Here is a 12,920-nt window from a genome sequence, read left to right on the forward strand (position 1 = left end):
TAGACGATATGTGCATCAGTAATGACGCTAAAGTATCAATATGTGATCAGTGAAGCTGATATTTCCTAAGGTGCCAATTCTTTCAAATGAATATTCGGCAATTGTTCATGCAAAATTGTTCTCATAAAGTATCATCTATAGTCAATATAGTATCATCCAAAATTGGGACACTGTATCACTTTTGTCATCCGAAAGAGAACATTAGGAGCTTTTGCTCCGACCCTTCTCCACACAAATGACACTAGCTCGTTGACATATTAATAATTAGACAGTGAGGGTCACTCACTCATATAGTGGTTCCACAAATGATGTCCATAAATAGCCACTGCATATGGAGGTTGGAGAATCAAACTGATTAAGCATTTTGTTTCATCAGTAACTTTGGAGTGATCAATAGACTGAGTTATCTTCATTCACCTAAGTAACATTCATACTATCAATCACATGGGTTCATTGGGTTCCCTTAATCAAGATCAGGATCAAGAATTGTTGATCAAAAATGTCTGTGAGATTTATAACAGCTTATCAACCTTAGAAAGCCTCAAACCTTCAAAAGATGTTGACACTCTTTTCACTCAACTAGTCCATTCTTGTATACCACCATCTCCTATAGATGTTACCAAATTATCAGCCAAGGTACAAGAAATCCGTTCCAAACTCATCCGTCTCTGTGGAGAAGCTGAAGGTCATTTAGAATCTCATTTCTCAACCTTATTAGGTTCTTATGAAATCCCACTTGATCATATCAACATCTTCCCATACTACACAAATTACATCAAGCTTGGCCGTCTTGAATATACTATACTCAGCAATTACATCGCGAACCCAAATCCCAATCATATCGCGTTCATCGGTTCTGGTCCCCTACCGCTCACATCCGTCGTGTTGGCTTCAAATCACCTGAGGACCACTACCTTTCACAACTATGATATCAACCCATTGGCCAATGCGTTGGCTCGTAACTTGGTAGCTGCGGATGATGACTTATCGAAGCGTATGATATTCCATGATACTGATATTATGGATGTCACAAATGGCTTAAGCGACTATGACATTGTTTTCTTAGCTGCTTTAGTTGGTATGAACAAAGAAGAGAAACGGAAAGTTATTGATCATTTGGCTATGCACATGGCGCCAGGATCCTTACTAATGTTGAGGAGTGCTTTTGGCGCTCGTGGTTTTCTGTACCCAATTGTTGAGCCTAGTGACCTACCGGGTTTCGAGGTTCTCGCAGTTTTTCATCCCATGGACGAAGTTATAAATTCGGTGATCGTTGCGCGTAAAAGCAAGAATAAACCGGTAATAGTTCATACTGTTATTGGTAACCAAGGCTTGGGCGACTTGGTGTGAGCATTCTGATTTGTGATTTTGTTGTTTATTTTTCGTTGTTTCTTTTCGTAAAGTTCAAAGTTTGAAAGTGGAGAAGTCCACTTCAGTTAAAACTCTGTATGTGGAGTTCCGTATTGTATCGTGTGAGTTCAGTTGTCTGTCCATTTCAACTTTTATAAATAAAATTAAGCTTCATCACTTCAATGCGATAAGTTGTTATATGTGAGAAATCTCTATTGGAAGATATGGCGTATCTCTGCCATATATGGCGTATCTCTGCCATATATTTGATATTTTTCGATATTATTTTGTTAGCTTGCATGTTCAATTAGTGTGTATTTTCCTTTATCTTATTTCCTTTTATTTTGCTATCTCCACTGCATAAGAACTTGTTGTAAACTCTTTTCAATATACAAATGAATACAATTTCTTTACCAGAATATACATGCCATGATTGAATCTGTCATGGCATAGAGTCAGAGAAGATCTAAAATCCATCTCCGCTGCAATCCCTTTCAGACTCGTTTATCCCTTTTTCATATCATTAAACTTAAGAACCAGAAATCCTTTTAATCATGACAAGAGAAGAATCCTCACCTATCACTGTTAAGTTCGATCATTTCTTATGAGAAGTTTTCTCAAAAGCAAAAGTATGTGGAAATACATTGATGGAAAACAAACACGTCCAAAACCAGTCAGTACTAGTAGTAAAGACAAAGATGTTGAAAAAGATGGTACTGAAGAATGGGAGATCAACAACCACAAGATTCTTACATGGATTGGCAACACAGTGATCACTTCGATAAGCATGCAACTTACCAGCTTTGAAGAAGCCAAAGAAGACTGGGATTTTCTTGCAAAGAGGTACACACAGGTCAACTTTGCTCAAAGGTACAAGCTAGAACAAGATATTCGATTGTTGAAACAACAACCAGATCAATTGATTCCCGACTTTCATTCTGAGATGTCAATCATATGGAACAGTTAGCTCTCATGGAACCAAAGTGGACAGCAGATGCACAAATATGGGAGAAGTTTAGAGAAGTGTAGTTGCAGGAAATCCTACACTACACCCCTAATATGATTTCAATAATACTCAACTCATTTTTAGATTTACAATCTTAATTTTATTGATGAATCTTTGAATATTCTTACAAGAAAAGATAAAGGAATCAAGAATAACCTCTGCTTTAGACTTTCTCTTTCCTATTTACTTGTTTCTTCCTCAAAGAAAAGATCTATTCTCTTCTTCTCAGTTGAACGACTATTTATAGGGAAATACATAGTGGATGACAGCTAATCTGTCCTTTATTTTCGGATATAGCTTGCGACATTCTCGCAACCTTACAAATGTTAATCTCGTAAACTCTCTAATTTTCGCAGGATCATCACATCTTTCTCATGATTTTAGTTGATGTCGTTTATTATATCATTTCTGAAATTATTCTGCGACGCTGTTGTGTTGTGTTATTGATTATTTCGCTGAAATATTATTGCTGCGAGATTCTGATCCTACATCTTGCCTATTCTCATATCTTCTCTGCAAAGTAGAGAATGATGTGAGAAATTCCGCAGTTGTTCCTCTCTTCATATTCTGCATTTATCACACGTATTCTTTCTTCCATCTGTTTCTTGACACGTCTTCTGTAACCGCTGCTTTTCAACCGCTCATGTTTTTTCGTCTTAATGGTGTTTATTTCTTCGAATAAAAAATCTTCCTTATATATTCTTCTTACTCTTCTTTTCACTTTCTTTTTACTTTCTCTTCTCTTTTAATTCTCTCATCTCTGCAACTCTATTGTTCTTCCGTAAATTCCGCTATTGTAGTTCTTCCTTCTTCAATCTTCGTACTTTTTATTCACTCCCATACTCTATATTCAAATATGCCTCCAAGTGGCCATAAACATGAGAAAAACTTAAAAGACGTCCAAAAAGATCTTGCAGAGAAAGGTTTCACACTTTCTACCATTCCTAGTGAAAGTGCCAAATCAATTCTTTCTATCAAAATTTTTTCTGATCAATATTGTGATGATCAATCAATCATAATTTCTCTAGGTCAAATTCTCGCAGGTCTCCCCATTCCTCTTTACGACCCAAATATCCCTCTGTTCTATGAAATTCTTGCTCATTCGGGGTTTTCGCGAGCTATCTTCCAGTTGAGTGGGGATTGCATCCGTCTGATGCTAGAGTTCGCTAATCGTGGTGCTGGTAAAGGATCTCTGTACTCCAAAGAACTTAGGGATCCTAAATTCGCAGACTTAGAAATAATTGCTGAGAAATATACAGTAGCGAGCTTCTTTGAAAATTATGAATTGATCTTCATGAACAAAGAGAATACTCGCTGGGGTATTCGTTTGAAAAGGAAAGATAACATTGATGAAGCGAAAATACTTATGCAAGACATTGATTGGCATTCTGGTAAGAACACAACTCCTCGCCAATCCATAGATGATAAATGGTGTGTTTTTCCCTTAATGCTAAGAGGGCCTTATATTGCTGGATCAAATATTGTTCCTGAGAATCTCGTTACCTATCAACCTTGGGTATTCTCTTGGCCCGAGAAGGAGAAAGAGGTATGTTTCTTCCAGTTTTGCTCACTTTATATTTCTTTATTTGTCTTTATTCTTTTGTTCGCTGACCCTTGCGATATTCTACAGATCCAAAAACTGAAAGATAGTTATAACAGGACTGGGAGGACTAGTACCTTGTTAGCTCTTCGCTCATACACAGATGAGGTAAGAAATTTTCTCTTATGATTTTAAACAGTATACTGTTGCTTCCATTTCTTATTTCTATCTGTGTGTGAAGATTATTGCTGAAATAGAAGAACCTGCCGATGTTGCGAAGGCTGGTGATAAATGCAAAGGTACTCTTCGCAGGGAAAAATAAACTGCCACTCCTTCAAAGAAAAGAAAAGTTCGTTCTTCTTCTCCTTCAAATATTCCTTCTCATGAAAATTCCGAAAGTGACAAGGATGATGAGGATAATAATGACCTTGCCGCAAATGAAGATTCTCCACCTGAATCTTCTATGGCTAAGCTCTCTGGCCTCTTTTCTGATTCTTTGCAAGGAATGAGAGATAGCCATTTCGTTAATACCTGCAAATCTCTCGCTACAATTTGCGATGTCCCTTTACTGGATGGTGATAGTTCTCTTCGCGGAGTTTCTAGATCAGTGACTCCCGACTTCTTGCATTCTCTTAATACTCTGGTATACTTTCATCCTTTTACTTCTTCATTGTTGTAACTCAAAATCTTTTTCTGCATTAATATTTTTTGTATTTTCTCGAAGGATGGAAAAGCTTCTTTCGCTGTTGCCTCAGATCTAGAGAGGAGACGCGAAAATCTTGAAAAGAAGAATCTTCAATTTCACACAAAAAATGAAGAATTGGAAGCTGAAGTCAAATGTCTTCGCGAGAAAAATAGACAACTAGAAATTGATTCTTCTTCATATAAGAACAAAATCTCTAATCTTCAGCAAGCTAATAATCAACTTTATGGTATGTTAATTTTCTCTTTTCCCTTCATTCATTCATCCTGTTGTTTTATCTTATTTAAATGATCCTTTTTGCAGACATTTATGGTCTTTCTGATGAAGCTACCCTTCTTCGTTCATCTCCTAATGCCTTGGATAATGATACCCTGCTTGAGCGTCTTAATAATTCTTTAAATAGTTTCTCAAATGATAGAATTTCATCTCTTTCTCTAGATGAACTTAGATCCAAATTTCGCCTCTTAGAAATTGACCATAGATCTAGTTTAGGCTTGGCCAACCGATTTAAACGTCTCCTCCTTAATTCTAAAGAGAAAATCAATGAGTTGAGAACCAAAATTAGCGGTATTATAGATGATAAGGATCGTATCTCTGATCAAGGTGCTAAGTCTTTGGCGAAATTCCAAGAGACTCTTCTTGAAGTTCAACTTGAACGAGATGAGGCTAACCGCAAGAACATCGAGCTCTGCGAAAGGGAAAACCAAATTCGTTATCGTCTTCTTATAAGTAATGAGGATGAATTTGTTTGGGCTGCGAAAATCTTAGATAATGCCAGAAAATATTTAGGTGTAAATGTTAGTCTCCAAGATGAGCAAACAACCTTGATTAGAGATATGATTTCTGACAGAGAAGGTTATTAACTGCTCTTCTTTACTAATCTTTTGTTTTTTTATGAATTTTAATCAAATTAATAATTGATTGTCTTTTGCTCGCAGATTCTGAAAGTAGATATCGTGAAAAGATTGAGGAACTTGAAACTGAAAAGGAGGAACTCGCAAAGACTCTTTCTTCTCGCAACGACAAGTATTTTAGATTAAAGAATCAAATCAAGATCACTGTTGCGAATTTTAAGAATGATGCTATGCATTTTCGCAATCAAACTATCCAAATAGTTTGTGACGATCATAGTATCCCTCACTCTGATTATCCTTGTCTCTTGGAAGAGATCCCACAGAATACTCCCAGTCTGATTAGTTCTGATAGCGAAGCTGATGATGAAGAGTCTGATGGTGATGAAGGTTTTGATGGTGATGAAGATTCTGACGCAAACGAATAAGGGAACAAGTTTGATGAAGATAATGAAGGATCACCTAAGAAGTAGTATTTGTTTCTTTCTTTGATTCTTTGTAATACTTGTAGATTTATTCCTTCTTTCTGTATATTTGTGTTTCTTTCATTTTGACATGCATTCATTAAAACAATTCTTCCTTGCAATATAGTTAATCAATATAATCATGAATTTTTGAATTTTTGTGTAAATCTATCATATGGAGACAAATAACATTTTCTAATTTCATTCATTCCCATACTTGCCTCTGTTATTTGTATCCAAATGAGAGATTTTATAAATTTCTCTTATTTTATGCCTCAATTTCGCAGTTAATTATGTATAATTTCGCAATCTTATGCGAAATGAATTTTGATTCTTTTCAAAATCTCGTTCATGTGTGGTCTTATTTTGCCTTCCTAATTAAAGGTTTATTATGCCACCTCTTGTCATTGCGACAAAATCGCAGGACGTCCTTGCACTTTCATGAAAAAACCCATTGATCTTTCCTTAACCTTTTCTTTTGTATTGTAGCCTCTTCAGGAATGTTGCGACAATATGACAGGCCTAAATATTCTTGAGAAAATAAAGCCCCATGACATTGTCGTCTTGCGACGAAATCGCAGGACTTCTTCGCACTTTCATGCGAAAACCCATTGATCTCGTCTTATCTTTTTTTTTTGTATTATTGCCTCTTCAGGATTGTTGCACAAATATGACAAGCCTTAATACCCTTGTGAATAAAAAGCCTCATGACATTTGCGTCTTAAGACACTTATCAGCTCCCTAATGGAGGGTGCCGCCCTTATCTCCCTCCTGGTTTCCCCTTCAAGGAGGCGTACTTATACCATACAAGGTTAGCTCCTCCCATCCAGTCTTAACAAAAACCAGTTGTTTTCGCAGCCTCTTATCCATTTTACCTGTGGGGTTTATGGTTACGAGACTGCACCCTAAGTGGGGTTTTCTTCAGGCCGAGTGCAGTATAAGCCAAGACTTGTCCAGAATGGCAAAGTACGCTTCAAACATCCCTGGCACTCTTGACTCAACCGTCTACCTCGGCGCCTTGGTCAAATATGCACTCCTTTGGAGAGTCCTTATTACCTTAGTCGCCCAACCTAAGTCATACGCTTAAGCTGAGAATCCAAGGTGCCTCTCCCGGATGGGCTTTATTGACCCCAAATCTCCATGACTCAGGTTCCGGTGGCGGTGTAGCCTTTCCCTGAGTCATACAATAGGTACCCCCTTATATGACGTACTTTAGGTCTTACATTTTCCTCTTGCGAAATTGTATTCGCGAACTAGGGTGTACGCCATAAAGGTTCGCCCCTTTCTCTTTTGTCATTTTTCTCTGGTTGTCTTCTGTAAAATTCATTATCTCTGCGAGAGTCTCGCATATCATCATATTGTATTTGCATTTCGCAATCTCAATTTTGTCATTCAATAAAATGTATTTTGAGAATTTTACTTATTGCGAGAGTGTCGCAACAACTTAATCATTCATACATTTCTTGTTTTTATTACCTTTGCCATCCTCTGCTTCTTTATTATTTTCTGCTACTGCTTCCTTGGTAGTGGTATGTTCATCATTTTTTTCTGAGCTAGCATTAGTTTCGCAACATCTCTTTTTTTTTTTCGATTGCATCCACCATCAACCTCTCACTTCTTGTGTCTCTTTGATTTTGTGTCGCCAATTTTCCTTCTTGTTTGCTCTTCCTTCGCAAGATTCTATCTCAGTTTCGTAACACCTCTTTCCTTCAACCCAATCTCCCTTTATGATTCCTACACCTGGGGTGAGGGAATTTGATGCACTGGTGGAAAGTTGAAGCTACACCTAGAATCCCATGTAGCCAAGGTCGACCAATTAACATTGTAGGGTGATTCTACATCAACGACACAGAATAAGATTTCAAAGATATTCCCTTCAATGGAATTCGCATAGTAACCTCCCCTTTAGGCTTGTTAGCAGTACCATTAAAACCATATATCTTATATGTTGATGGTATAAGATCATCATCTCTTCCTCCCATAGTTTTAAGTATGATAAAATAAGATGTTCACAGAGCTTCCAGTATCGATTAGAATTCTATTAATTGCCCATGAATCTTCAGCTTCATCATCCTCATCTTCTTTCGGTTTTGGATTAATTTCTAATTTTACTACCAATGGATTATCATGCACCTCTTCACCTTCGGGAATTTCTTCTGCGGTAAAAGAAATGATCTGTTTCTGCCATTCCTCTAGTGGCGAGATTTTCGCAATATTCATAATTTCTTTCCATCGTTATCTCTTGCGAACACTCTACTCAAAACATTGTCATGAAAATCTTCATTGTCTTATATGAATGTACGATAGAGTGACAGAATAGATTCTTTGCTTTTGCACCAACTTCTATGAAGAATGTTTCCTTCTTTTTCATCGTGTTTACTTTGTGATGCTCTGGTGGTGGTGGCAATGGTTGAGATTGTGGGTGCCCTACCAAAAAGTGGTTTAGTTTTCCTTGATCTATCATTCTCAATAATTCTTTTTACATTTCTGCAATCATTTGTTGTATGTCCATGAAAATGATGATAAGAACAAAACTCATGGCTTCTGTGGTTTGGAGGTGGTTCCGTTCCCATGTTCCATGGTGTTGGTATATTCTCCATCAAAATTATAGCTTCCCATATTTTCTCCACACTTGCATTTAGAGGTGGCATCTTGATTTCTTCCCATACTACCTTGTGACCTCCTTGTCCTCTATTATAGTTTTGTCTTTGACCTCCATAAGTTTCTTGTGGTTGATCGAGTCTTTGAATCTTGTTATTTCCACCACGATTGTAGAAATTTCTTTCTCTTTCATACTCCTCTTGATCTCGGCTTCCCATAGCCACCAGTTTCTGTTGATTGTTACCCGTCACCTTCTCTTGTTGTACTTGCGAAGTATTCGCTACTGTGTTTAGCTTGGGTAATAAGCTTGCATTCGCTGTTTGTGAGCTGGTGTTCGCAACTGGATATGATTCCATTTCATTTTGCCTTTCCTCTAGAGCAATGTATTCTTCTTGAAGTTCTCGCAATTCAGTCATTGTGATCGTATTCTTGACTCTGAAAATTTGGACATACAATAGGTTTGTTGCAAACATAGCATTGATAAATGATAATATAAGATATCTCTCATCTACACGGCCAGCCATTTCGCTACACATAGTTCTCCATCTTTTAGTCAGGTGCTTCAAACTTTCGCCAATCCTCTGTTTTAATCCAAACACATCTTCTATACCAGGTCGCGAAGAATTATTACTTATATATGCCCCTAGGAATGTAGTCTGCAAATGATTGAAGGATGTTATTGTATTCTTTGGTAGACCTTCGAACCATTTTAACGCCTCCCCTGTTAAGCTGGATGTGAAATATTTGCATAATACAACATCATGATTTTCCCATTGCAACATGCACCTCACGTAGGCTTTAATGTGTTGAATTGCACAAGTTGTTCCATCAAAAATGCTGGTTAATGCGGGTAAATTGCATTTCGGTGGTATTCCTCCTAATTGTACTTCCCTTGTAAATGGAGTTTTTGCAGCTTCTTCTATAGCTTCATCCAATTGTCTTCTGCCTACTTCTCCTCTATTATTTAGCATTCCTCTCATTTCTTCTAATTCTTTCAAGATTTTTTTAATTACACCTGAATTTTGATCCATTGGTCTTTTTAATTTCGCCTCTCTTCTTCTGTGTTCATGTCTTTCTTCTCTCGCGAAATTTTTCATTTCTTCTTCATTATCCTCATCTCGTCTTCTTCTGCGAGTTTCTTCTTCATCTCTATCTTGAATTCGCAAATGATTATGTCTCTCGTTTTTCCCTTCATGATTTTGTTCATTTCTTATTAATTCCATTCGCTGCCTTTCAGCCATCCTCTTTATTCTATCGTACTCTTCATTGATATTACCGTTATTCCGGTTCTGTGTACGCCTTCTTTCTCGATTGTCGTGATTGTTCTGGCGAATTGTCTCCTGAAGCTCTTGTTCTTCTATTTCCTCTCTCAATATTTCACGTTCGCAAATTAAACGTGCTTTTTCAGCATAATGTCTTTCAATTTCTTCTTCAATCATCTGTTGATTTCTTTGAGTTTCTCTTTCATGTAAAATTCTTCTTCCTTCCTCTCGATTTCCTTCGCCATCTTGGTCATTTCGTACCTGACGTTGTCCGTTCTCTTGATTTCCACCATTTTTCCCATCATCAAAAGTTTCATTTTGTGGAACGTAACGATCATCAGCTCTTTCTCTATTTTCGGGATATTCTTCATTAGGATTTGATATTTCTTCTTGAATATTGTTTCCAGCATTAATTGTGGGTGAGTTTCACCTCATTTCTCTTCGATCTTGAATATGATTTTGTAATACTTCTCGATCTTCTACTCTGTAGTCTTGTATTTTCCATCCTCAATTCGTGATTTTTCCTTGTTAGATTTGCACGGTCTTCTGCCTCAGATCTTCTTTCTTCATGTATTCTTCGTCTCAACGTTTCTAACGCTCCAATTTCCTCATCTCCATGAATTATTCCTTCATCTGCTTCTTGATTTATCTCTACTTGTCTATGGTTTCTGGTTTGTTGCCCTTCTTCTACTTCTTATGCTGAATTTGATTGCCAAGTGTGTATATTCACCCTATCATAATCTGTGTTCCTCCCTTGTACTAGTGTTTGTTGAATTGGTGGTTGAATTTTATTTTCTATATTACTTCTCATTCTATTAGATTCTATCATTTCACTTCTTTCTCTCCCAGCAATTCTCTTGCTTCTTCTAACAGTAATCGGTTGTTTGGATGTATTTCTTCTTCTAGCCATTTCTTCAATGTTGACAAATTGCAAGAAATTATGTAAAATTCTTAACCAATCACTCTAAATCTTCACAAATCTCAATATTAATCTTCAATTTCTTCTAGAATAATCTTCAATACGTCCCTGTTTCTAGCGTCATTATGTAGTTGCAGGAAATCCTACACTACACCCCTAATATGATTTCATTAATACTCAACTCATTTTTAGATTTACAATCTTAATTTTATTGATGAAATCTTTGAATATTCTTACAAGAAAAGATAAAGGAATCAAGAATAACCTCTGCTTTAGACTTTCTCTTTCCTATTTACTTGTTTCTTCCTCAAAGAAAAGATCTCTCCTCTTCTTCTCAGTTGAACGACTATTTATAGGAAATACATAGTGGATGACAACTAATCTGTCCTTTATTTTCGGATATAGCTTGCGACATTCTCGCAACCTTACAAATGTTAATCTCGCAAACTCTCTAATTTTCGCAGGATCATCACATCTTTCTCATGATTTTAGCTGATGTCATTTATTATATTATTTCTGAAATTATTCTGTGACGCTGTTGTGTTGTGTTATTGATAATTTCGCTGAAATATTATTGCTGCGAGATTCTGATCCTACAAGAAGAATCCAGATTGGTTCAAATCCTAATGGCTTTGAAAGAAGAATTTGAATCAATAATAGCATCTATTCTCCATCGATCTCCACTTCCAACTGTAGAAGCTTCCCTTTCTGAACTCATTGCGGAAGAGATTCGCAAAAGAATCAAACCTGATATACCAGCTGTGTTTGCAGTACCTTCAAATTCCAGTACTTCTTTTAACTCACAAAGAAACTTTTCTACCTATGGTGATTTGTCACAGGTACAATGTCATAATTGTAAGAAAAATGGACATCAAGCTAAGAACTGCACAATGCCATCTAGTGCATCTACATCAAATTTCTCTCAAGGTTCGACAATGCAAAGTACTCAACCTCCACCACCAGGGATACCACATTGCAGATATTGTAAAACTTTTGGACATACAGTTGGAAACTGTACTTCTCCATCATCTAGGAACATGAGAGAAAAGAGAAGATTCAATGGTGCATCAACACACTACACTGCAGCCCTAGCAATGTCAGTATGTGGTTCAGAACAGGCACATGAACAAATGACTTCTGCATCAAATGGTTTAGCAACACAAAGCAATCTAGCTGATATGCAAGAAATTCACAAACATGCCCTATCAATTGGTAACAATCCAACAACAACTACTTCTTTTTCAGTTCCTACAGGTATTTTCTCAACTGAATGGTTTCTTGATTCAGAAGCGTCAAATCATATGACATACCATTCAACCTTATTTGAGAAAATACATCCCATTATGACACCTAAGATCCATACAACAGAATGATCAAAATTGTCAGCTAGTCATATTGGTCAGATTAATGTTTTGAACAAGATATATGTTCCTGATGTGCTACTTGTTCCTCACATCAAGATGAATATAATATCTATTGTTCGGCTATGTAATCAAGGATTTAACATTTAGTTTACTTCATCTGGTTGCTTTATACAGGATCCCAAGACAGAGAGGCTTGTTGGGATAGGCCGTAGAGTTGGTCGACCGTATCTACTTGAGTCTCTTATCATTCCTCATCAACTCAAGAATCCAATGGTTGCTGCTACATCCACCTTATCATATACCACTTCTCCATTTATCTCTTGGCACTCTAAGTTAGGTCATGTTTCATTTTCTTGTCTTACTTACATGATTAATAAAGGTCTGTTAGGAAATATTCCTCTAGACAAAGAACCATATTGCATTGCTTGTAAGCTTGGTAAACAACCTTCTCTTCCCTTTAATAAAAGTACTACTTGTCCCATTGCACCTTTTGATCTCATTCACACTGATTTTTGGGGAAAATCTCCCATTGCTACTAAGGGAGGGTCATTATATTATGTTTTATTCATTGATGATTATATTCATTACACATGGATCTATCTATTCAGTTCTATAGAATATTTTCTTAGAATATGAAAAGGCGAGGGTACCCAAATATACCTCAAGCTAAAACTTTTCCTTCCAATAAGTCCTTTCTCCGAAAGTGATTGTCTATGGACTGAGTCGAGACAATACAACTAATCCGTTCACACTTCGTGTGATCGTCTATGGATACGAGATCGAGACAATACAACAACTAAGTATGTTTACTTGATACAAAAGTTCGTACTTATCCAAACACAATAGGATTGCTTATCAAG

The 12,920-nt window shown here is 36.7% G+C and overlaps 1 protein-coding gene across 1 annotated transcript; it reads left to right on the plus strand.

The window, feature by feature from the left end:
- The first annotated feature begins 367 nt into the window (after positions 1-367).
- LOC113359469 (nicotianamine synthase-like) lies at positions 368-1,350 on the plus strand. The gene has a single exon (XM_026603094.1). The coding sequence runs from the start codon at positions 445-447 to the stop codon at positions 1,348-1,350; it is 906 nt and encodes a 301-aa protein (XP_026458879.1). The 5' UTR covers positions 368-444.
- The last annotated feature ends 11,570 nt before the right edge of the window (positions 1,351-12,920 follow it).

The sequence above is a fragment of the Papaver somniferum genome, chromosome 3, assembly GCF_003573695.1.
Source record: "Papaver somniferum cultivar HN1 chromosome 3, ASM357369v1, whole genome shotgun sequence".
NCBI lineage: Eukaryota > Viridiplantae > Streptophyta > Magnoliopsida > Ranunculales > Papaveraceae > Papaver > Papaver somniferum.

What these genes read in the sequence shown, in the direction of transcription:
- LOC113359469 (XM_026603094.1), top strand. Translation starts at nt 445, where the DNA reads ATGGGTTCATTGGGTTCCCTTAATCAAGATCAGGATCAAGAATTGTTG.